This window comes from Pyxicephalus adspersus, chromosome 6 (genome assembly GCF_032062135.1).
Source record: "Pyxicephalus adspersus chromosome 6, UCB_Pads_2.0, whole genome shotgun sequence".
NCBI classification, from domain to species: domain Eukaryota; kingdom Metazoa; phylum Chordata; class Amphibia; order Anura; family Pyxicephalidae; genus Pyxicephalus; species Pyxicephalus adspersus.
The window spans coordinates 2,166,843-2,189,219 of record NC_092863.1 but is presented as its reverse complement, the minus strand read 5'-3'; the positions used below and the strand labels follow the sequence as shown (position 1 = coordinate 2,189,219).

The following is a 22,377-nucleotide window of genomic DNA, read 5'->3' as shown; positions in this document are numbered from 1 at the left end:
TACAGAGACTGATGGGACTGGCTCAGTGATCTCTGTACAGCACTACGGTATATGTCAGAGCTATATAAATGTATAATATTAGTGTGCGACTGTGGGGGACATTAGAGCGTCAGCTCCTCTGTACAGAGACTGATGGGACTGGCTCGGTGTTCTCTATACATCACTGCGGTATATGTCAGAGCTATATAAATGTAAAATAATAGTGTGTGACTGAAAACAGAGTATGAGCTTCTCTAATACTCAAAATCCTTCTGCAGAAAAGTTCTTAACCTTTACCACTTCCTTTGGTTATCTCCGACAAGAAATGATGCGTATAGCGAGCACATACAATCCACAGAGCCCACTTCCTGTCTAAAAGTTCAAGATAGATTAAAATTAAGCAAGAGTTTCACTTTCTGGATTACTCATCAGTGCCATTAGGGAAGAATTCTCTCTGATTAGGAGTATGTGTTAGTGTATAGGTGTCACTGATCCGTCACATGTGGGTGTAAATACAAGGGCGATATCATAGTGTACAAGTTTCTGTTTATCTCTGCACATACAGAACTAACACCCGAGGAAGACAAACTTCCCCAATAGTCATGGGATAGCTCGCACAAGTCATGCACTACATTACACGATCCCTTCACACGAAAAGAAAAATACAGACAAAACAGCCCAGGAATCCTGTAATCTCATAAAGTAGAATTGTATTACTCTAAAGGTTTTTGTACACCGCTGCGTAATATGTTGGTGCTATATAAATCCTGTTTATTAATAATAAAGGTTTGTATACACAATAGATAGAAATTCTAGTGTTAGCAGAGGAGGTCATTAATCATTGAACATACACTTGTTATACTATTGTTCTGCTGGAATAAGTCCTTTATGGTCCCCCCCCCCCCCCCCCACCGGTCCCCCCCCCCCCCATGAGCTGCAAACTGCCCCAGCAGGATAGGACTCGGGCCCTGACTTCTTGAATGCCCCATTGACACCAAAGTTACATGCCGAAAGATGCAGAAGATCTCCATTCAGTCAGATAATATACAAATGACAAAGCCATTTATGTTTGGTGATCTGACTTTCTGTATAAAGGAAGATAGCAACTGGTCATAATAAAAAGTAATAAAATATTACATTACAGAGAAATGATGATCCAGCCTAATGGAGAGGCATCCGGATCTTTCTCTCTGTGCATAATCACTTGGCCATTATTAACGTGCTTGGCATAATTATATTCCACTGAACCACGTCTACAAATCCTAGCAATATAATATCAACCAGTTCTGCAACATCATTATACCTGACAGGGATGTACGTGACTATTAGCAGTGTGCTGAGCTTTATTTACCACAAGAAAGAGGTGGGTAAGCCCAGTATACAGTATGTAGGAGAGATGGAATGGTGACTAGCTAGGGATTGGTAAGAGAGAGACGTGTTCCCCCCAGCCCCTTTTAGCCGGGCGCACTACCCAGCTATGTTCAGTAACCACTGTTTCTGGGTGGTTACTAAAAAGTTGGGTCACAACCTAGCTTAAAAACATTTCTGGGCTTGAATACTGGAAAGAGAAAGCCAGGTAAGTGAGTGTATTAAGCTGAATTTTGAGGCCTTGAATAAATGTTTAAGCAGAGGGAATTCCAGGGAGTAGGGGCAGCAATGGAGAAGTCTCGGAGGCCTGTGCGGGAAGAGGTTATGAGTGAAGAAGTCATTCAGAGGTCAGCGGAGGAGCAGAGGGCGATTTTAAACTGTACTTATGCATGAGGCCAGACATCTAAGAAGGACACGAGTTGTGCAGTAAAGGCAAAGCACAGCAGATATGTTAGAAAGTTATGTGGTTCCAGCTTTGTGGTCACAATTTGGTGAATGTCCTTTTCCATTCCAGGCTGTGCCCCTGTGTACAATGCCAGCTCCCTAGTGGCACCAGAATAATATGGGGGGGCTAGAGCCCTGATATTCTGAATGGCAATTGCAAGCCAGGTCCCCCCCCCATTAGTTCTTGACCTCACAATGGACACAAAAACTTTTTGAAAGTTTTCCTAAAAGAGGAGAGGCTGCTATAGCCACACAGAGGGGCAAATCAATACGATTGACAATGGTTTCGCAAAAGGCTGCCCAACTCACAACAAGCAACCTTATATAGGGGTTATGGTTGGGCAGCCACAAATTATGGGCCTGTATTTTTATTATTTCCGTTCCAAATAATTTCCATTATTTCAGTTGCACAAAAAGAAAAAACATACAGGCAGCTTTTTAGCATATTTACAAGCAAAAAATGACAGTCAGCGAATAAAGGAAAATAAAAATCGACAAATCACTTGAAGAAAATGGTTCTCGTTACCATTTATTTGAAAAGCCCATGACAGCCAGATCCATGAACGGTTATCGGCACAGACAGACATTATCGATGACAGACACAGTTGTATCTGCCGGCCTTCAAAACCGCCACACTTAGCACGCGCAGTAAATGTTTCCTTTCCAGATTGGCGCCCACTTGCACAGAGGTTTTCCAACAAAAACAGGATCTGTATGATTCATTCATGAGCAAACTGCTCATTAATGTCCAAGCATGCACAGCTTAACCTCTTGTATGCTGACATACACGATACATGTCTGCTTCATTAATTATGTATAGCCGTTAGAGCGTGCACACCTCCGCTACATCCCCCCTGGGAAAATATCCCATTAACAATGACAAAAGAAGCGACATGGGTACACATTCCTTCATATTTAGATCCTTCTTACTGGATGGTTAAGGTGATGTGAGAGAAGCCTAACGGCTCTTGGAAGTCGTTGGAGAAACTTATAGATGAACCACAAATCTTATCAACACATTATGTAAAAAAAAGTGTTATATAGGAGACATTTCCTTTGGTAAGAACATATGCTGGCGACAAGGAGATCCCAAATTTTACAAGCACCCTCAGAGTGTGAAGGTCTAACTTCATGTCATTACCATGGATGGCTTGGCTCACATCTCATACTACACAGTTCTTACCAATGTTAATGGTAATTTGATTGTCTGGTAATTGATTGAAATTTGAGTGTTCTCCCCAGCCCCTTTTAGCCGGGCGCACCGCCCAGTACTGGGTCATAATACAGGGAATACCACACGTCTACAGCCTATTCCCACCCAGCTTAAAAATACCTAATATTGTCTGCAGCCATATGAAAACTTAATAATAAATACCTACATATACCTACCCGATAAATAGCCCCCCCCCTTTACCAGAAATTCTGGGGGTTCTGATGAGGCAATTACTAAATAGTATTCATTGGCATATCCCCTTCCACCACTCACTATTGGCTGTTTCCACATCAAGGCACTCCACTTGATATTATTAAAATGGTCCGATTTTGCAATAAGTCACTGAACTGTCCCTTAAAGAATGACAGTTTAACACCCCTATAACATAACATTGTCTAAGCTTTTGGGGGGGCGGGGGGATTCCTTAATCCATCAGTATGTTTTTGGCATGTGGGAATAGACTAAAGGGTCTAAAGGAAACCTACCAATTAGGATATGTCCAAAAGACAAACCTGGGACCCCAGCACAGCAAAAGGGCTAACCACTGAGCCACCATGCCCCTGGGGTATAAGGCAGCTCTGCCACACATCCTAGTTTCACTTAGTAAAGAACAATCATGCAAATAGTCCAGATGTAACCTACATTTATATCAGGAATCCAAATGTCTGTTTTAAAATCTATAGCTGACAACTGGACTATTTGGGGATTCAATGAGATCCTAAGAGATTTCAACCTCTCTCATTCACTTGAATGGGAGAGGTTGGGACTGCAGTTAAACCTGCAGGAGACAGCTGTGGGCTCCCCGCCTCCTATTGTGTGTTAATCCCCCCACCTACTAGATTGTAAGCTCTTCGGGGTAGGGTCCACTCCTCCTGTATCACTGTCTGTCATTTGCAACCCCTATTTAATGTACAGCGCTGCGTAATATGTTGGCGCTATATAAATCCTGTTTATTAATAATAACTGCAGGCCCGAAATGGCTGTTACATTCCAGTTGGTTGAAGATAGGCTGGATGTGTTATTAAACATCAATCAGAAGTATATAATTTGTATGATGCATACTTTTGATCACTTATATCTGAATTTTAATCACTTTCTGTTTGCTGGAAGCAATCAATAGGGAAGTGACTATGGACATTGTACAGCGTTGCGCAATATGTCAGCGCCATATACATACTGTGTAATAATAAGTGTGTGCAGTGTTTAACTTATGATCAAAAATTGATAGCAACATTAATTCCCCCAGCTAATAGATTGTAAGCTCCTTGAAGCAGGGTTCTCTCCTCCTGTATCACTGTCTGTATTCATTTGTCATTCGCAACCTCTATTTAATGTACAGCGCTGCGTAATATGTTGGCGCTATATAAATCCTGTTCATTATTAATAATAACATTGGCACGTGTGTACTGGACCTTTCTTAGGCCTGTGCTCAATTCTACAGTAAAAAAGAATTTCGCTTACTATGATGTTCTTTTTAATGCATTATGCAGCATTTCATGCGTCTTCCTATTTGATTTGGAGGGCGCTTTCTGTATGCATTAGATGGTCCATATAGCGGAGGTTACATCAGCCATTATTAATCCCTATGGAAGAGCCGGAAAGCACAGCAAGCAATAAACCAGCGTACGGGACCCTGGATATGGATGTTACCCGGATCTAGGAGGGATGATTGGCCAATGTGGTGACATGGAACGACTTGTTAATAAATGGCAAGGAAAACTAGAGAGGACTACAGAGCAGTGAGCAGTGTCAGTGCCATAGAAATATATTAAACGTACTGCTATGGGTACACAAATCCAGGAATAGAAACCAGAAATGATTTCACAACAGCTTGTTGACATGTTTAAACACACGCCATGTCTAATAATGAGCAAAGTCCCAGGATAAGCACCAAGGTGTCATTTCGAGAAAATCCTGCAGCCAGGGGGAACAATTTATAAAAGAGAAAAGTTTTACACTTTGCCATTCCTGGTGACCTGTTTTTATAATTCTGCTTCCTGATAAAATTGGAGGTAAAGTCAAAGCTGTAGAGCCCTGCAACCAAAAGTCCTGGCTGCAACTAGAAGCATGCGCACCACGGACAGTACGTGTGCCCATGTACGGAGATTTCCAGACACAGGGCGTCTGAACAAACCCATATCAGATTTGTAGTGCTGTCTGTGTCCCTGTTACAGTTTTCTTCTCACTTCCTGTCTGATAAAGCGGTTGTCAGCAGGACAGGAAGTGAAGGGAAATCTCTCGGATTCCATGATTGCCATACAAACCCAACAAGTTTTCTAACCTTTCACTAAATTATCTAAGAGCATGACATTGAAGTATGCACTATAGGGTGACAACGTTACACCCCCCTGTCCTAAGTATTACACAGTCATGGTCCGCTGTTGTCACCATCAGTAAACCCGCCCCGAGTTATGCCATACAGAGCGGGAATGCAGGAAAATGTCCTCTTATGGGGACACAAGGTGAAAATAAAGGTGGCAGTGTTTTATAATGGTGTAGAAGGGTGAATGAAGCCCTGGGGACAGTAAACGGTTTATTGCAACTCCCACAACAAACCTGTCTGTCTGCATTCTGCAAAGCACACAACCTCCCAGCCAGTCACAGAGCTGCACCTGCAGACTGGCGCAGGTTGCAGCGGCCGCCATGCACGCCATCCTGAAAAGGGAGTCACATGAGCTGATAATACAGAATAGATATCAGCAGATAAGAACGCCCCCGCTACGATTCACACACCATACAAGGGTAAATACATAGTCAGGGCGGCAACCATTCAATGCTCACGTTTCCATGGAAACTATAAATACTTCCCATAGCAACGCTCAGCACTAACAAGATTTTGGGAAGTGTCAGACAGGGAACTTCTATCACTGGGATGAGTGTGCGCCGACCTTACAGGGTACTGCTCAGGGATTCCTAATCATACCAACCATGGGGTGAGAAGGGGTCAGAGCGGGCAGCATGTGCAGCACTTTCCAAACTGTGCCGTGACCCCACACAACTACGGGGGAGGGGGGCAATATTGGTCAAAGCCCCAGGGATTTACAAACACCATACCAAGCATGTCAGCCCAGTTATATTTGTAGGAGTCCCCCTCTCCCATTATACTTATCATTGAGTGTCCCTTCGCCCCATGCATATATGTCACACACTGCCCCCCCCCTCCATGCATACCTGTCACACACTGCCCCCCCCCCCACATGCATAACTGTCACACACTGCCCCCCATGCACCCCCTGTCTCCCCCCATACACATTCCCTGTCCCCGCCCCCTTTACATTCCTTGCACCCAGCACCTCCCCCTCCATACATTCACTCAGTGTCCCCTGGGCCCCGGGGTGTCACCTCTCACCTGGGGAGTAGAGTTCGGCCAGCTCCCGGGCCCCGGCATGCTGGGGGCCCCACCTCGGGCTGCCCTCCCTGCAGGGCTCGGTCAGGTCACTCTCGGCCATCGGGCAGAGCCGGGGCTCACTGTCGGCTCCTCCGTGCGCCGTCCTCGCCATCTTCCGGGCCAGCCAATCGGGGAGGCCGCCGTCCAATGCTCGCCTCCCGATTGGGGGAGGGACAAGAGGGGGCGGAAAGCATCGGCCAATAGGTAGGGGAGAAGCTGACATGCTGGCCTATCAATGCTCTTCCACGCAAGGTAGGCATGTGATACGCGGCCAATAGAGGAAAGGAGGGGAAGGGCGCTGTGGGTGGATGCCCGGGGACAGAAGGGAGACCACGCCCCAAGTTCACACACCATACGATCACACCCACCCTGACCACGCCCATCTGTCATTTAGGCGAATTCTACGCAGAATCGGTGCATCCTGTGCAAGACACAACATGTAAAGGCATGGCATATACACACTGCATGTACAGGCATGGCATGCATCACATATTATATACACACTATTATATACACACTGCATGTACAGTCATGGCATATACACACTGCATGTACAGGCATGGCATGCATCACATATTATATACACACTGCATGTACAGGCAAGGCATGCATCACATATTATATACACACTGCATGTACAGGCATGCCATGCATCACATATTATATACACACTGCATGTAAAGGCATGGCATGCATCACATATTATATACACATCACACACATTATATATACACCTCATGTAAAGGCATGGCATGCATCACATATATTATATACACATCACACACATGTAAAGGCATGGCATGCATCACATATATTAAATACACACAGCATATAGTGTACAACCATGGCATGCATCATATATATTATATACACATCACACACAACCCCCATACCTCTCCACATATTGTACACCCCCCCCCCCCCATACCATACATACATCACCTATGCCAGTATTTCTTCCATTCTCTACATACCCACCATACCTCCTCTATACTTATCCTACATATCACCTTTTATGATATACAAATCCCACACACACAATCCATTTCCATCTTGGCACAAAGTCCCAAGGGTTTCCCTTAATGGCAACCTCACTTATAATGGAGAAATGGGGCCAGAAGTAACTTGTATGAGTATCAGGGGACAAGCCATCCCAGTACTAAATTGGGACTAACCTTATACAGACCAGTCCCCATAGAGAAATACAATGACAGGAGCGCCCCCTACTGTACCATCCCAACACACGCAGTGTAACCAGTTAAGGTCTGTAATAAAATGACCATCAAATAATAAAACCAGCACACAAAAACTCCAACATGTTTTCTCCAACTACTGGAAATACTGGAACTCTGTGTAGTCTGGAAGGTGCCAAGCTTTCTGCATTTACACAGTCACTCCCAAAACAATAGTGCTAGGTGGAGTCTAGTGACTTAAGTATTAAATACCAACATAATTTCTTACCATTATGCCTGGTGGAGAATCTTCCAGGTCCATGTGTTTCAACGGCAATGAATGATACCAGGAATGTCAGATTCACCATTTTATAAATAAACCTCAAAGTTAAATAAAAGCACATTTATCTATGAAACAAAAAAGTAATAAATTGCACACCATCAGTCCATATATCTGATGGCTGCATTACATTTCTTATTTTTTTAGGTTTCAATTTGTACCTAGCATAAAACAAACCAAGCACAAATAGGACTCCTCAAAAGGATAATCACATCATGATAATCACCATCTCCAATCACCCTATTTCTTTTTTTTACAAACAGTTTATTTCTCAAGACACATTAAGAATAATCATAAGCCTTAAGAAACCAGGACACCCTTTTATTTTCACCTCGTAATCCTGCCAGTAACACACTTCCTGTCCAATATTCATTCTCTGTACTATCTCTTGAGCTAGCCATCGCTCCTGACTTGTATTACATAGCGGTTTTATCTTTTCTTCTCCACGACTTGGGGTCGAGAAATGTACAATGAACAGCTTAGAAGGCAGATATGAATATTGTGCTTTTAGCTTAGCTCCCAGTAAAAGACAAACACTGGATTTCTGGTATTTACCTAGTGTCTCCATCACTGCTCTATCTGTATCTTGCTTCTAAGATTAAACATAGAATTGCATTATTAGTGTTATTAAATAGAAGGATTGAATTTAATTACTGAAAATGATGAAAAAGCTTCAATGAAACTATAGTTTAATTTACTTTAGTAAATGATTGCCAAATATGAAATGAAGATGGGTCAGGGTGACATAACCCAGGAGTAAATAGTTATGTTTGAATAAAAGATAGAAAACAGAGCTCAGGTAAATAGCAGGCTAATGTTAAGCATAAATCACAAGGTCATTGTGTCACCCCAGGAGCAAGTGAATGAACGTACAATCAGCAATGTCTGACTGGAAGAAATGTAATCCTAATGTAAAACCCATCCTATAGTAATCAGTGATGTATACAGTATATAGATGAAGTGAATCATACATATCAGAATAGTATATAGCAAGATTCTCTGGTCTCTCATGATCATACTACATATATGTTCCAAGCAGCTGACATTTATTTTATTATATATAGAATACTACCACATCTAGACTGCAGAGATGAAGGCATAATCTGTACAAAGCATTGGTCAGACCACATCTGGAATATGCAGTCCAGTTTTGGGACATTGCGGGATTGGAGAGAGTGCAGAGAAGGGCAACTAAACTAATAAAAGGAATGGAGGAGCTCCGCTATGAGGGGAGATTAGCTGAACTGAATCTATTCTCCCTTGAGAAGAGACGTATAAGGGGGGATATGATCACCCTGTATAAATATATAAACGGTCCATATAGAGAACTCTCTTCCCCATTATTCACTTTGAGATCATTACAAAGCACAAGGGGGCGCTCTTTGCGTCTGGAGGAAAAGAAGTTTAAGCTCCGGATAAGGAAGGGATTCTTCACTGTAAGGTCTGTGAAAATGGGGAATCGGCTCCTTTAGGAAGTAGTTTCAGCAACTACTATAGATTGCTTTAAGAAAAAAATGGTTGATTTCTAGAAGCACAGAATATAACTGGGTATTAAGGCTTTAAAGTAAAGATTGCCTCATGGAATCAGGAAGGAATTTTTCTCCCATGTTGGGTTTTATTTTTTGCCCTCCTCTGGATCAACTATGTCCATAGGGTTTTATATCTGGGCTATGTTTACTTCCCTAGTGGTTGAACTTGATGGATTTATGTCTTTTTTTCAACCTAACTGTGTAACTATGTATGATGTTCTCAGTCCAATGCTAGTTGTGCACTGCCTATATCCCCTTGTTTCTACAAATAATGTCCATATAGTTCTTCAACTTACCTCAATGAATGATTACATGTAAGGTGAGGTTTTCAATCCTTTTGGTTTTGCAACTGTTTGTACTGCTGTGTAGTTATTACAGTTATTTGCATGAACAGTTAATAATAATAATACTTGCTGAAAACATCTAACAACTAAAAAATATACAATTTTGCTATTTAATTTAGATTATATTTAAAGAGCTACAAAGCAATAACAATTCACCTGCCAGTAGAAAAGGTAAGGTAAAGTGTTCCCTGATGGTATTTAATGATCTTGACTGCAATTTCATAAATCCTGAGACAGAACAAGGTTGAATGGAGACTGGTATCAACGCAGAACTGTGAAAAGCACAATTTCTTGCATTAAATAAAGATGAGAAATGTAAAAGCAGATTTAAAATAATTTCACTTCAACTCTATATGGATGTAACTTTTATTCTGCTTAAAAACAGATGCAGTTTAACAGATCACTATTTACATTTCCCCAACCTGCATACATCTCCCTCCCCACATGGAGATTGTCTGCAAAATTCAGGCACTTTTAATGTTTACAATAATCTCTGTACATTACCAAAAATAATCCTTTCCACTCTGCACTGGAATGCAACCGTCAAGGCTGGCCATTTTTATCTCAGAGGTTGTGTTCCCCTATTTTTAACATTTCTAGAATAACAAATTAGCACAAACAAATAAGCCACATACAATGAGGCCCGGGTTACTTTCCATTGTGGAGTCTACAAAAAGTGACACAAATGCACAGTGGATATTGTATGTGGGCGGTGCTTCATCTGTTTTTCCTTGATCGGTGGCATGCTGCGACTCATTGATCCCTGGGAGCATCTTTTCATTTTACGCTCCATGCTCCTTGATTGGAGTGTCCACCCTACATGCAGCAATCTCATGAGCACTGACCCCTGTAACACAGCTAAATTATTTTCATAACTCCCGTAAAACGACCTGGTGTATTGCACCTGCTTCTATCTGCTCCATCTCTTGCAACCCTGACACCTGAATGCTAATGACGCTGGCTTCTTCTGCCTCCATTGGAAGAACATGGTACTCTGTCACAGAGTTTGCATCCTCTGCCTCGCTGATCACAAAATGGATTTCTGTTTCCTGTTCAGGCGGCAGAACCTGCCAGGTGTATTCCTCAGCCTGGGCTGCAACCACTGGTTCTTGCTCCTCAAAGTTCACCTGATCATCCTGCAAATGAACAAAGCCATGTTAAAAGATCCTGTACACAATAGTAACATAGAGATACAATGTTGGGGGAAAGCTGTACACACTCAAGACAATTAGACACACTGAGACAATTGCATTTTGTTGTTTCAGGTGACAGATATCTAGCGTTTGTACATAACCTAAACTTCTGAGCTTTGTCTCTCCCAATAACCCACCTAAGCACTTCCCCTGCTGCCCTCCACCTTATGGATTAGCTGTTTCTGCAGCAAGCCTAATTTTAGTAAATAGCTACACATATATGCACATTTTAGAAAAGGTCCTGGTTGAATCAATAAACAAATATTATTGAAAAACAAAAGGTAACAATAATAAAATGTCTTTTTATAGGTAAATATAAAGTTTAACTATATCTTAAGTTCCTTCATTTAATCTGTATCCCTTACCTGACTCTTCTCAGCAGTTTTCCTCCTTTTTGCCCTCGGAGTAGTTGATTTGATGGGCTTTTCATTTCTGTGAGTTTTCTGGTGCTCACGGAGCACAAAACGTTCCCGGAATGTGGCGGGGCAGAAACGGCACTTCAGCTCGGTCTCCAAGTGAGAGTGCTGCTTCCGAAGGTGGATGTCTGTCAAAATAAATATATGTGTACTTAAACACACAATAACAGTCTTTTTAACATCTACATTTTGTATTTTTTGTTACCACAAGTACTTTTAGTGCAGCCATCTCAGCCCAATTTACAGAAATAAATAGCACAATCAATTTCTGGTGAAGAATTTTCTTCAAAACTAAACTGCAAACACAACTAAATGACATTAAATTGCTTTTTATTTGCTCATTTTTTAACGCAAAACTCACCCCTGCCTATTATGCCCCTTCCTTCTCTAAAGAAGCAGAACAGCTTGTCTGTACAACACTTGTTTGTTTCTACATTGCTATTGTTCATTGTTCCTGAAGAACACTCTGAAATTGACAATGGCTATGATTGTTGATACACTATGAGGTAAGGGAGGGATAACAATAGGTGCAAACCTACACTACAACAGGAGAAGGGTGAAAAGTTAGAAAAAAAAAAAAACATACTGCAGGTGAACCTAAAATTTGCGTGCTTTACAACAAAACATCATAAATCAGACAATTGGAGTCATACTCACTCAGACTGTGCTTCCCAGTCAGGACAGTGCTACACAGGTGACAGTTTAATTTGGGCAGCTCTTTAGTGTGTTTGCGCTGAATGTGCATCAACATGCTGGTCTTCTGCGTGAACTTGGCCTGACATATGTTGCATGTGAAAGGTTTCTCCCCTGAGAGTGTAAAAGAATGACAGATTTGAAAGTCATCAAGTGCTGGACAGAACATTAAAACATTTTAGCCTCTAGATGTTGTTTCAGAGAAGTGAGCCTTCTGTGCTCTTTCCTTAAAGCTTAACATCTAACTGGTGTTTCTCAAATAGCAATAGGATTGTACTGTTAGACAGTCATCACCTCACCCACTGACCTGTGTGAGTCCTTTTATGCCTGGTCAGCTTGAACGAATCTGTTGTGGAGAAATTGCATTGCTCACATTGGAAAGGGCGGTCATCATTATGGACCTGAATGTGAAGGATCAGCTCGAGGGCCTAGACACAAAAATATTCAAACATAAATGCAAGCACATTTTCTATTTTAGACTTTATAGAAATGTCAGACCTTGAAATATTAAATAATGTTCTAAATCATCACAATGGTGTTTAATCTCATGGGTAATAAACTGTACTGAGGACTTACCCCGGAAGACTCATTCTCACAAAAAGGACACTTAAACACATTTTCTGGTTTATGCAATTTTTTATGTTTCAGAAGCTCCATGCCAGTAGAGAACGCCTGCTCACAGTCTTTACACTGATGTAGCTTCACCTCTACAGGAAAAAATGATAAATACATATAAGAAGTTCATAAAAAAGGCAACCACAAACCTCTAGCAAGTATTCGGGCTGAACTCCAGGATTAAGGTCTGAAACTACCCCACACTACAAGGATGGAAGGTACATTTATTTGAGGATACCATTAATAAAAACACTTTTGCTGTATCACTATCTCTTCTCTCTGACACTCTGATGTGTCAGTAGGCCATCACTATCCTCGAGTGCTAAAGAGAACAGGCTTCTAGTGACTGGGAATGGGGGGTGGGTTGGCACTGCAAGGGCAGTCTTGACATATCATCTAAGTTCACCTTTTATATTTTGGACAAAACTTAGAAACTCTGGTGATTTGTGCTTATTGTACTTATGTAAACTGTGAGCATATATAAATGCTTACCAATCTGCTGATTAGGCCCAATTGGTTGGAGCCGTCGCCCTTTAATAGATGACGGCTGAGGAGTGGAAGCTGCCTGGGGAATTAAATCAGGAGAGACACCCTTCAAGAAAAGGAAAGAAAAAAAAAAATGTAATGATCCAATTTCAATCATTTCAACAAGGAATAGCAAAATCTGTTTCCATTACTATTTCACAGATGGCCTTTCCACCAATCAGCACCAGTAGTCCCTCAAATTTCATGAGCAAAAGGAATAGGCCTTTTGAAAAAATATATTTGGTACATCCTCGATAAGGTAGAGGATCTATAGCAAAGTTGCCATTGTAAAAGCTCTTTTGTAGTGTTAAAGAAACATTGTCACTTTGGTTATGCAGACAATGCGTGCCCCTCATTCCCCAGGGATGTACTAACCTGGTCATCCTCCCTTAACAGCTCCCCGCTGCAGAATGCCTGTCTAAGCTCTGGTAGTGACTGGTGTTGAAGCTCATGCAGAGTTATAATATCAGGTTATCATAGTAACCACATTTCAGTTTCCGGAGGTTCCGTATCAGAGCTGCTAACAATGAACCTAAATGACCTCAGAGGAAAGTCTCTAGCATAGACAGAAAGGTCCTAATCAGTTCACACACATACCTTGACTCATCTAGACTAGGATCAGTTTTATTTCATAAACAAAGTAGCACATGACAACGTTAATAAACACAATATTCAAAGACGTGCTGTCATACTGAAGTGTGATCATTTTATGTACACAAAATAAAAAGGAAGATAATGGAAAGACAACATATCAGCATAATAAACTCCAGCTTTACTTTTTCCCCTTACCTGCTGTTCTGCACTCTGCACAGCCTGATTGGCAGAATCCAGCGTTATGACTATGGGCTCGCAGGACTGTTGCTCCACTAAAGGCTGAAGGACTTGGCCCAGATCTTGAACTTCGTACACCTCAGCATGCATTGTCTCAGGATTCACCTGCTCTCCACTCTGCAACACAATGGCCTGCACTATGCTGCCATCCTCTGCCTGCATGGGAATGCTGTGCAGCTCAGTCAAGGTGTGCGGCTGCTCTCCCTCCTGATAATTCAGAAATAATTGTGCCTCGCCTGTAGTTGGTATGATGTTCCAAGATACTCCTTCTTCAGTGGTGGAAACCTCTGCTTCCTGCTCATTCAACTCATAAACCTGCTAAAAAAAAAACACCAGAGTTCAACTTTAGGCAAAAAAGCTTTCCTTCCAGTTTTAGATAATATGAGAAAGGACAAGAACCCCTTTTAGGCCTTGGATAGGAAAATTCGCCTTAGTTCCTGTAAAACTGACAATGTTTTACCAAACAGAAAAGGAGAAAAACTTCCCAACAGTAACACAAAATATCAAAAATGCTTGTCTTTAGTATAGTAGGAGAAGGCTAGACAGAATATTGATTCTTGTCCGGTGACACCATTGTTACCAGAACAGCTCTTTAAGAAAATCTCTGATAGCAATTTAAACCAGGCCAGGGTTCTAATTCTTCCCTACTCTATTCAAAACCAAAACAATTGGGGTTAACATACACTTTATATATATATATATTCCCTAGTATTCCCTCACTCGGCCACTACAGTTTGCCTGTAGAAAACAAGACAAATCACTCTGCACAAAAAGAGAGCAGCACTAAATGGTCTATGCTACAGAAATCTCCAGCACTGCATTTTTAGATCACTGTACAGATATGGAGAAAATAGATGTTAGGATTCCATTAGGAACCCACATGGCTCCTGAGAAATATTTGTTTGGCAGGTTTTAACTTCAATAAATAAACTGAAAATACCACACTAAGAAAGATGCCTAGTCCACCCACAATGCATATTTTCTTAATAGGAGAAGAATGCCAAGTTCCAGAAACTGTGTATCCTGCATACAGAGTTACATACAGACAGTTTCTGAAGGTCTTACCTTTTCCTCATCCCCCTCTACGTTTTGTTTGCCAGATTTCAGCTCCACTGTCTTTCGGCTTCTGTGACTCTCCTGATGCTGCCGGTAGAGGTAGCGCTCGTGAAACTCCTCAGAGCAAAGGCGGCATTTGATTGGGGCATCCAAATAGGTGTGCTGCTTACGGATGTGAACCTCTGTAAAACAACAATAAAAAACAACTTATGCCAAAGAGCTAACCAACAAGTAATGTAGACATATACCATTGTGACTACAAACATACATTTCCATATTATATTCAGACTCAGGATACTGATAAGAAAGATGCCCATTATCTCCTAATAGCTTAACGTAATGTAATGAGCCAAAAACCTTAAAACTACTTGCTAATATTATGAAGGTCTAATTCATTGTCACATGGTCACAATTGCACTCCACCAGACTTCTGAAAGTATCCTGGGATGCCGGCTACCGAGATGTTAACAGCAGATCCTGTCTTCTTACCAGTGCAACCTGTTCCAAATGTTCCCCCTTTTCCACATGTTCTAAAAGAAAACATGACCCCTCAGACCAGGCCAACTTATCCACTGCTCCATGGTCCAGTTCATGTACACACTGTGGGTTTTTTCTGTGAGGAACCTTTTGCTTAGCAATTTGTGCTATAACAACTATTTGGTGGGTTTAGAGTAGATCAGTTTTCTTTCAACTGCCCTTACCCAAAACACATTAATGAGCCTTGGATACCGATAACCCTACTGTTGGTTTACTGGTTTTCATTACTTGAACCACAACTTTTCTTGACAACACTAAGGAAAAACAATTTTTCTGTGTAAACTACTGATTAGCACTTTGGTAAAAGTACTTACTTACGTCGTTCTTCCCGAACAGTACTGCATTACAGATGTGACAGCGCTCTTTCTGCACATTCTCAGTATGTTTCCTTAAGATGTGCATTTTCAGACTGGCATTCTGTGTAAACCGGGCCTGGCACACATCACAATTGTATGGCTTTTCTCCTGAAGCACAAGAAATGATTTAATGACACAGAACACAGAAAATCTGTATGACAAAAAGAGAACAATGAGGAAATCCACAAAATAATTCTGTGATCTTCAAATGATGACTAAAAAAATTGTGGGTCACCTTTTCTAAAATGCACCTATGCAAAATTAGAACACAAAGACCACTAAGCTATGTGAGCTACTGTCCAACAACATATATAGAGGAGAATCTTCAATCAGTGTTGTATGTAAATAGATCACATGACAGGACCATATTTGTCACACACATTTTTGGGATCCTGCTGCTGGGCTTCCTCTACATGGAGTGCCACCAATTGGTTGTAGGGAGTTCAACACAGCACAAGCTAATTTGATTAACCCCCACAGCGGTATTCCTGAGCGTGACTCGGGGTGGATTTCACTTGCAAAAAGTGGTAATCCCAAGTCACACTCGGGGTAAGTTTAGAAGCCCCCCTTACTTGTGCCCCGCGCTCCAGCAGCGATCTAATGATCCCGCTCTGACGCCAGGACGTTTCTGAATTACGGGGCGCGGCCAGGCGGGAAATTTAATAGCAGATTACTGAGTAATCTGCTTTTAAATACCACCCGGGATCCCAGCTACCCCGCTGCTCACATCAGCAAATAGATGCGAAGCACAATGCAGTACTTTGCATTGTGCATCACATCTAACTGCTGATGTGTGCAGCAATTGTAAATTCTAGGGGTGCTGCCAGTGGGAAATCACTGCTGGCACCACCCCCGGATTTTACTATTGCTGCTCGCATCACCCGGAACATGCAATGCACAATGCAGAAGTCCTGCAATGTGCTTTGCATCTCCCTGGAGATGTGAGCAGCAGCGTTGGTGGATGCAGGGGGTGAGCCAGGGCAGGACATGGCCACTCGCATCACCCGAAAGATGTGACATCTTCAGCAGATTACAATGTTAAAAAAACCACACAACATATAATAAAAATAAAAGTGCATATTTTAGTGCACCAAACATCATTGCCCAGGGCCCTGATTTACATTTTGCCCAATACTATCCCGGACCTTTTGAAATTTTTTGATAAAATACATTGTTATTATATTATAAATTATGATTATAATATAATAAATAAATATAATTATCATACCCAGGAGTTAATCCTAAGAATTACAGGCCCACAATATAAACAAAAATTTCTATGCAAAAAAATAGCATCACTTTTGAATTAGAACGCTAGGGGGGTTAACCTGCACCCTTCCCGTCACAAACCTGTATGTGTTCTCAGGTGTCTTCTGAGTTTGAAATGGTCTGTGGCTGCGAAGGAGCACTCGCTACATGCAAATGGTCGTTCCCCAGTGTGGGACCGGATGTGAACCTTCATCCTATTGGCCTAAAGACAAGATAATTAGAAGTCAAAAATGACTAAACAATAGACAACATTTTGTGGGTAAATATTATTGTTTTTGCATTTATAAAATTCTAATAAAAGCAAACCCTACCAATATTATATAATTTTATATTTAATTATAATTCTGCTTATCTACTGCAATGTGACAAAGTCACAAAGAATGTCTCTTATGTACACAGGGCCCTCTTCTGCTCTTTTATAAGTAGACTTAACATTACGAATACCAGTGGCCAATGATCCACAATCCACGAGTTGCTGAAAACATAAAGAAAGCAAAAACTTCTGTGTTGTTAAGTTCTGCTGGTTGATAACCATTGAAGAGGTACTGTGAAAACGGTGCTTTAAAAAATAAGCTGGTTATGGAGCTAATAACTAGTAATGTTTGTAGACCCCGTCAAAGTTCACCAGTCAGAACTATGTGGGGATCAAAGGCTTTGATTCTTCATGTCAGAACCCACCACAAATACTTGGTGAAATTGTAAGCAGCTGAAGCAGAGGTAGGGGGGGCAAATACCCGAAGAAGAAACTAGAAGCAGAGAGAAGTGTGTTTCTAACTATTATGGACTATAAACGTGTTGTATGATGTGAACTTAGTCTGCTTTATACCTCCTCAGTCACCAGGCAGCAATGTTCTCAATAAACAACAAGTCCTGCTATGATCAAAAGGGGGAGTGGCACCAATATTAGGTGATGGCCAGAGATATTTATTTTGTATTCCACATACAAAAACTAAAAACAGCATAGGTCATACCTCCACACTTGAATAATCGCAGTAGCAGCACTTGAATGGCTTCTCGAATGTATGTGCAGACCTGGTATGGCGCAAAAGATCAGTAGCAGTTCTGTAAGTCATGTCACAGTCTTTACATTTGAATGGCCTGATTCCTGCAATATATTTAATGCTGGATTACCATCAAGAATGAACTACAAGACAAGCAATATCAATCCTCAGAGCGGCCCAGCTGGCTATGTTCTTCCCAGTTGAGCTATGTATAGCTTTATTAAGTTGTGATAACTAAATTACATTGTTAGTAAGTTTTATAGGGCAAAATACCAGCTTGCTATGATTTGTCTGCTAGCATTGACCAATTGTTTTCAATATGAAAAAATAAAACTGATCTTGTTACAATGCAGGCATTACATTTGTGTCCTCCCCGGTCCCTTTTAGCTGGGCGCACCATCCAGCACTTTTCAGAAACCACCCGGCTGTTTTGGGTGGTTACTGATGAGTTGGGTCACAACTGGGTTGAGCAATGCATTTCCCCGTCAACCAAGATGGAATGAACTGCACTTTCACTTTATATGTGCCTCTAAAAAATATGGGATGAACGTAACAAGCTGATATTTGTGAAAACTCTTTTTCCTCCAGATAATTCAAAGGGAATAAACATTATATTAAAATTACCACAAACAGGAGATAATGTTTTCCTTTTCTTACCCATGTGAGCATTGACATGGAGCCTCAGATCACTGGTACAGGAAAATGTCTTTCCGCAAATATGGCACCGATATTTGCAGGAATGTTTACGCATATGCCGCCTCAGAGCTGACAGCATAAAGGAACTGAATTGGCACTGACCGCACTGGTAAAGAATCTTCTGTCCTGCAAAGATAAATATTATTTAAATAAGTGGACTGAAACAGAGGGCCTGTGTTGCCTATACATAACGGTATTTGTAGGTCTGGAAGAAATTTGCCTTGCCATAGTGTGTATTTCAGGGGGTGAGTGGCAGATCGCTGGATCCCAGTGATGACACATAGAGCTAGAGGATGAGCTATAAAGTATGTATCTGATAACAATACCAACAAACACTGCTGATGATGATATTGCAAGGCAGCAGCTAGAAGATGGCACAATGTAATAAGGCCACCTCTCTATAGCTTGCTGAAGGCCGGCACAATGCCACGTAGGAGTGCTTCTGCAATTTCAATCCACTACATCATTTATTACATTTAATCTTTTAAGGACAAAACATTCCGGTACCTGTCACCCCTACGTCTTCAGACAGTTGTTCGGCCGTCTCATCTTCCTTAGAAGTTTCCTCTGATGCAGCAGCAAATATCTCCAAATTGTCATTGCCATCCTTTAATTCCTACAGGGAAAAAATGTATCTATTAGGACATCAAGAATAAGACTGCTTGCTCGTTACCTGTAGCCTAGAAAGCATACATCTCTACACTGTTGTACTAAGGCTATAAATTAATCTTACAGATCTGCAAATGGTTTCAATTTTTAAGCTAGGTGAGAAGAATAAGTAGGTGGGTGGAACCCCCTGAATTATGACCCGACTCATCAGTAACCACCCCAAAAAAGCCGAGTTGTTGCTGAAAAGTGCCAGGTAGCGCGTCCAGCTAAAAGGGGCCGGGGAGAACAGGGTTTTTAATACAGATGTGTGAAAAGCAACACCATGATCAACAGGTCTACTTGTGGAGGATTACAGAAAACATACACTTATGATTAAGGCGATTCTGTTAAGAGTAGATAAGGGGAGCATCTGTAGTAGCCTCCAGGACCTTCCTGGTACATTTGTTGGGTGGATCAACAAAGTCACTTTCAGGGAAAGTTGCATCCTGCCACGTAACTATGATTAGCAACTTACATTGTGACCTACCTACCTTTGCCAAGTTAGATACATCATACAAGCTGCAGCTCTTCATGGCCAGCCACAATCTACAGGTGGTGGTAAAGGGTGGGCAAGCTTTAGCACTATCAGGAAGTGCCACCACTTCTCCTCCCAAAACAGCCTGAGATTTGTCAGCGATAAGAACATTTCTGCAGGCATTCAGAGGTGCACATTCCAGAGTTTATATGATGGTGTTCAGTGTGTGTGACACAGCAGGTGTAGAGAACCTCTTCAAGGAGCCAAGCAATTGGAAGTTACAAGTAGTAGCTATCATGCCAGCTGCCCTCCAAGCTGTCCTTTGTCATGACACCATGACATATCCAGCTTAGTATATGTAGAATTAGAGGGCAGTGTTGCACACAGAAAAAAAAAACTGAATTTTTACTTTACATAAAAGGGTTGTCTACCCTTTTAGGTAACGTGAAAATTCTGAGTTTAGGTACACTTTAAAGACAGGGTTTGATGGGGGTAGTAGTCCATTAGAATTCCTTGGTAATGGAAGTCGCAGTCCCCTATTCAGGAGATCAGAGATTTGCATCTATGAGATTTCAGGCAGCATTTATGTACTTGATGTATTATCCTTGCAGCCAACTTACCTGAGCAGCCTCGGACAGACTGAGGTCAACCATAGGGGGATCAGCCGTTGTCACGCTTGGCTCCGGCAGGGGCTGCTCCACCTGAGGCTGTGAGGGTTCTTCTACATTGTGTAGCTGAATCAGCTGCGTGGGGAGGAAATTTCCACTTCCTTCCTCCCCTCTCTGTACGCCTGTCACCTGGACACCAACGATGGAGCCATCGGCAGCCTGGACCGGCACCATGTGATACTCAGAAACATTGCTGAATGCCTCATTCCCATCAAGCATTTTGTACACCTGGAAGGCCAGCTCTGCCTCGCTGCGGCCTTGCTCCGTCATACAGATGACCTCCGCCTGTGCGGCCATCCCTTCGCTGTGCATCTCCATGGCAACTTCCTGTCAACAGAAAGAAAACATTGTATTATTAGTATGATGGTAGTCAGGAAAACCATGGTAACAGTGTCCCCCCCCTCCTTATATCATTCATTTACAGTACAAGCTCACATGCAGTGCACCATCTCCAGCAGCCCCATAGAAACAATCTAAGGTCACAGTCTGCACTAGGATCAGATAAAAGACTCAGTCAAGCTCTACAAAGTGCTAAGAAGGGATTCTCTTTGTTATTTACACAAGTCCCCACCAATAAACATTCCCCTAGTCCGGGTTCCCCATACATACAGCTGACTATTCATGTAAACACACGGGGGAAAGCAATCTATGGAGCGCTCCTCCCACTACCCGGAAGTCCAGGCTCCTTCCTGTAAGGGCGAATCACGTGGCTCCGGCCAGGAGCAAATCATGCGCATGCGCAATAGAGTTCCAGCGGCTGCTGAGTGTTGTGATCTATGGGTCCAGCAAAGTGTATTAGGCTTTAGCTTGTTCTAATATTTTTATTCGCATTTCTTTTCCTTTCACAGTGTTAGGTAAGGAATATTTGAATTTGTCATTATGGGCATGCTGGGATTTGGAGTTCTTCAATTGTCATTGGTTTCAAGGATGAAAGTTGTTTTATGTTGGGCATGCTGGGAGTTGTAGTGCCTTTAGTAAAAATGATATTGAATGCTGACAGATGTAGCCCTTCCATTGTATTAGCTAAGGCATGCAGAAAGCTACAAAGCTTTTGGTTATGCTGGGAGTTGTAGTCTGTAGACTCCTAGGTAAGGCATGCTGGTCATTGCTGTGCTAGAAAGGGTATGTGATGGGGGTTGTAGTCTCTTCCCTGTCTTAGGAAGGGCATGCTTGAAGTTGCAGTCCTTCAGAATTCTTAGGGCACTCTGGTAATTGGTGGTAGTTCCTCTAGCATGTAAAAAAGGCCATGCTAGAAAATGCAGTATATCAGAATTCTTATGTAAGGCTTGCTGGAAGTTGTAATTCTTAATAGAGACCCTCAGCATTCTTGGGTAAGACAAGCTGCAGTCCTTTTAGAGTCCTAGATAGGCATGCTGGGGGTGGTAGTCTCTTCAGTATTTTGGAAAGGCCATGCTAAAAGTTGCAGTTCATCAGAATTCTTAGGTAAGTCTTGCTGGAAGTTGCAGTCCCTTCAGAATCTTAGGGCGTGCGGGTGATTGTAGCCATTTCAGAGTCCTAGGAAGGGCATATTGGACAAAAAAGTCTCCAGAGTTGTAGAAAGAGGATGAAGGGAGTTGTAATCCATCCAGTGTCTTAGGTGCTGGGAGCTACAGTCCAACCA

General features: G+C 42.0%; 2 protein-coding genes across 4 annotated transcripts in view; both read right to left on the bottom strand.

Annotated features, from left to right (window-relative positions):
• The window catches only part of PEDS1 (plasmanylethanolamine desaturase 1), a 25,809-nt gene extending 19,269 nt beyond the window's left edge, over nt 1–6,540 (bottom strand). Inside the window, exon 1 of the mRNA XM_072414135.1 lies at nt 6,354–6,540. Within this exon, the coding sequence (XP_072270236.1) occupies nt 6,354–6,504 (151 nt within the window). The 5' untranslated portion in view covers nt 6,505–6,540. The remainder of the gene's footprint in view (nt 1–6,353) is intronic.
• A 3,589-nt stretch (nt 6,541–10,129) lies between these two features.
• LOC140332889 (uncharacterized) lies at nt 10,130–21,478 on the bottom strand. Of its 3 annotated transcripts, none has more exons than XM_072414132.1 (15): nt 21,366–21,478; nt 20,709–21,083; nt 19,473–19,581; nt 18,927–19,091; nt 18,240–18,373; nt 17,350–17,470; nt 15,958–16,107; nt 15,116–15,288; nt 14,009–14,368; nt 13,187–13,286; nt 12,656–12,786; nt 12,387–12,507; nt 12,044–12,193; nt 11,336–11,514; nt 10,130–10,913 (listed from the first exon to the last, which is right to left on the bottom strand). In XM_072414132.1, the coding sequence occupies exons 2-15, from the start codon at nt 21,072–21,074 to the stop codon at nt 10,647–10,649; spliced, it is 2,526 nt and encodes an 841-aa protein (XP_072270233.1). In that variant the 5' UTR covers nt 21,075–21,083; nt 21,366–21,478; the 3' UTR covers nt 10,130–10,646. The 3 variants fall into 3 exon arrangements, with proteins under 3 accessions (XP_072270233.1, XP_072270235.1, XP_072270234.1); XM_072414134.1 differs by having other exon boundaries at nt 14,009–14,365; XM_072414133.1 differs by lacking the exon at nt 21,366–21,478 and adding an exon at nt 21,192–21,336.
• Between the last annotated feature and the right edge of the window lie 899 nt (nt 21,479–22,377).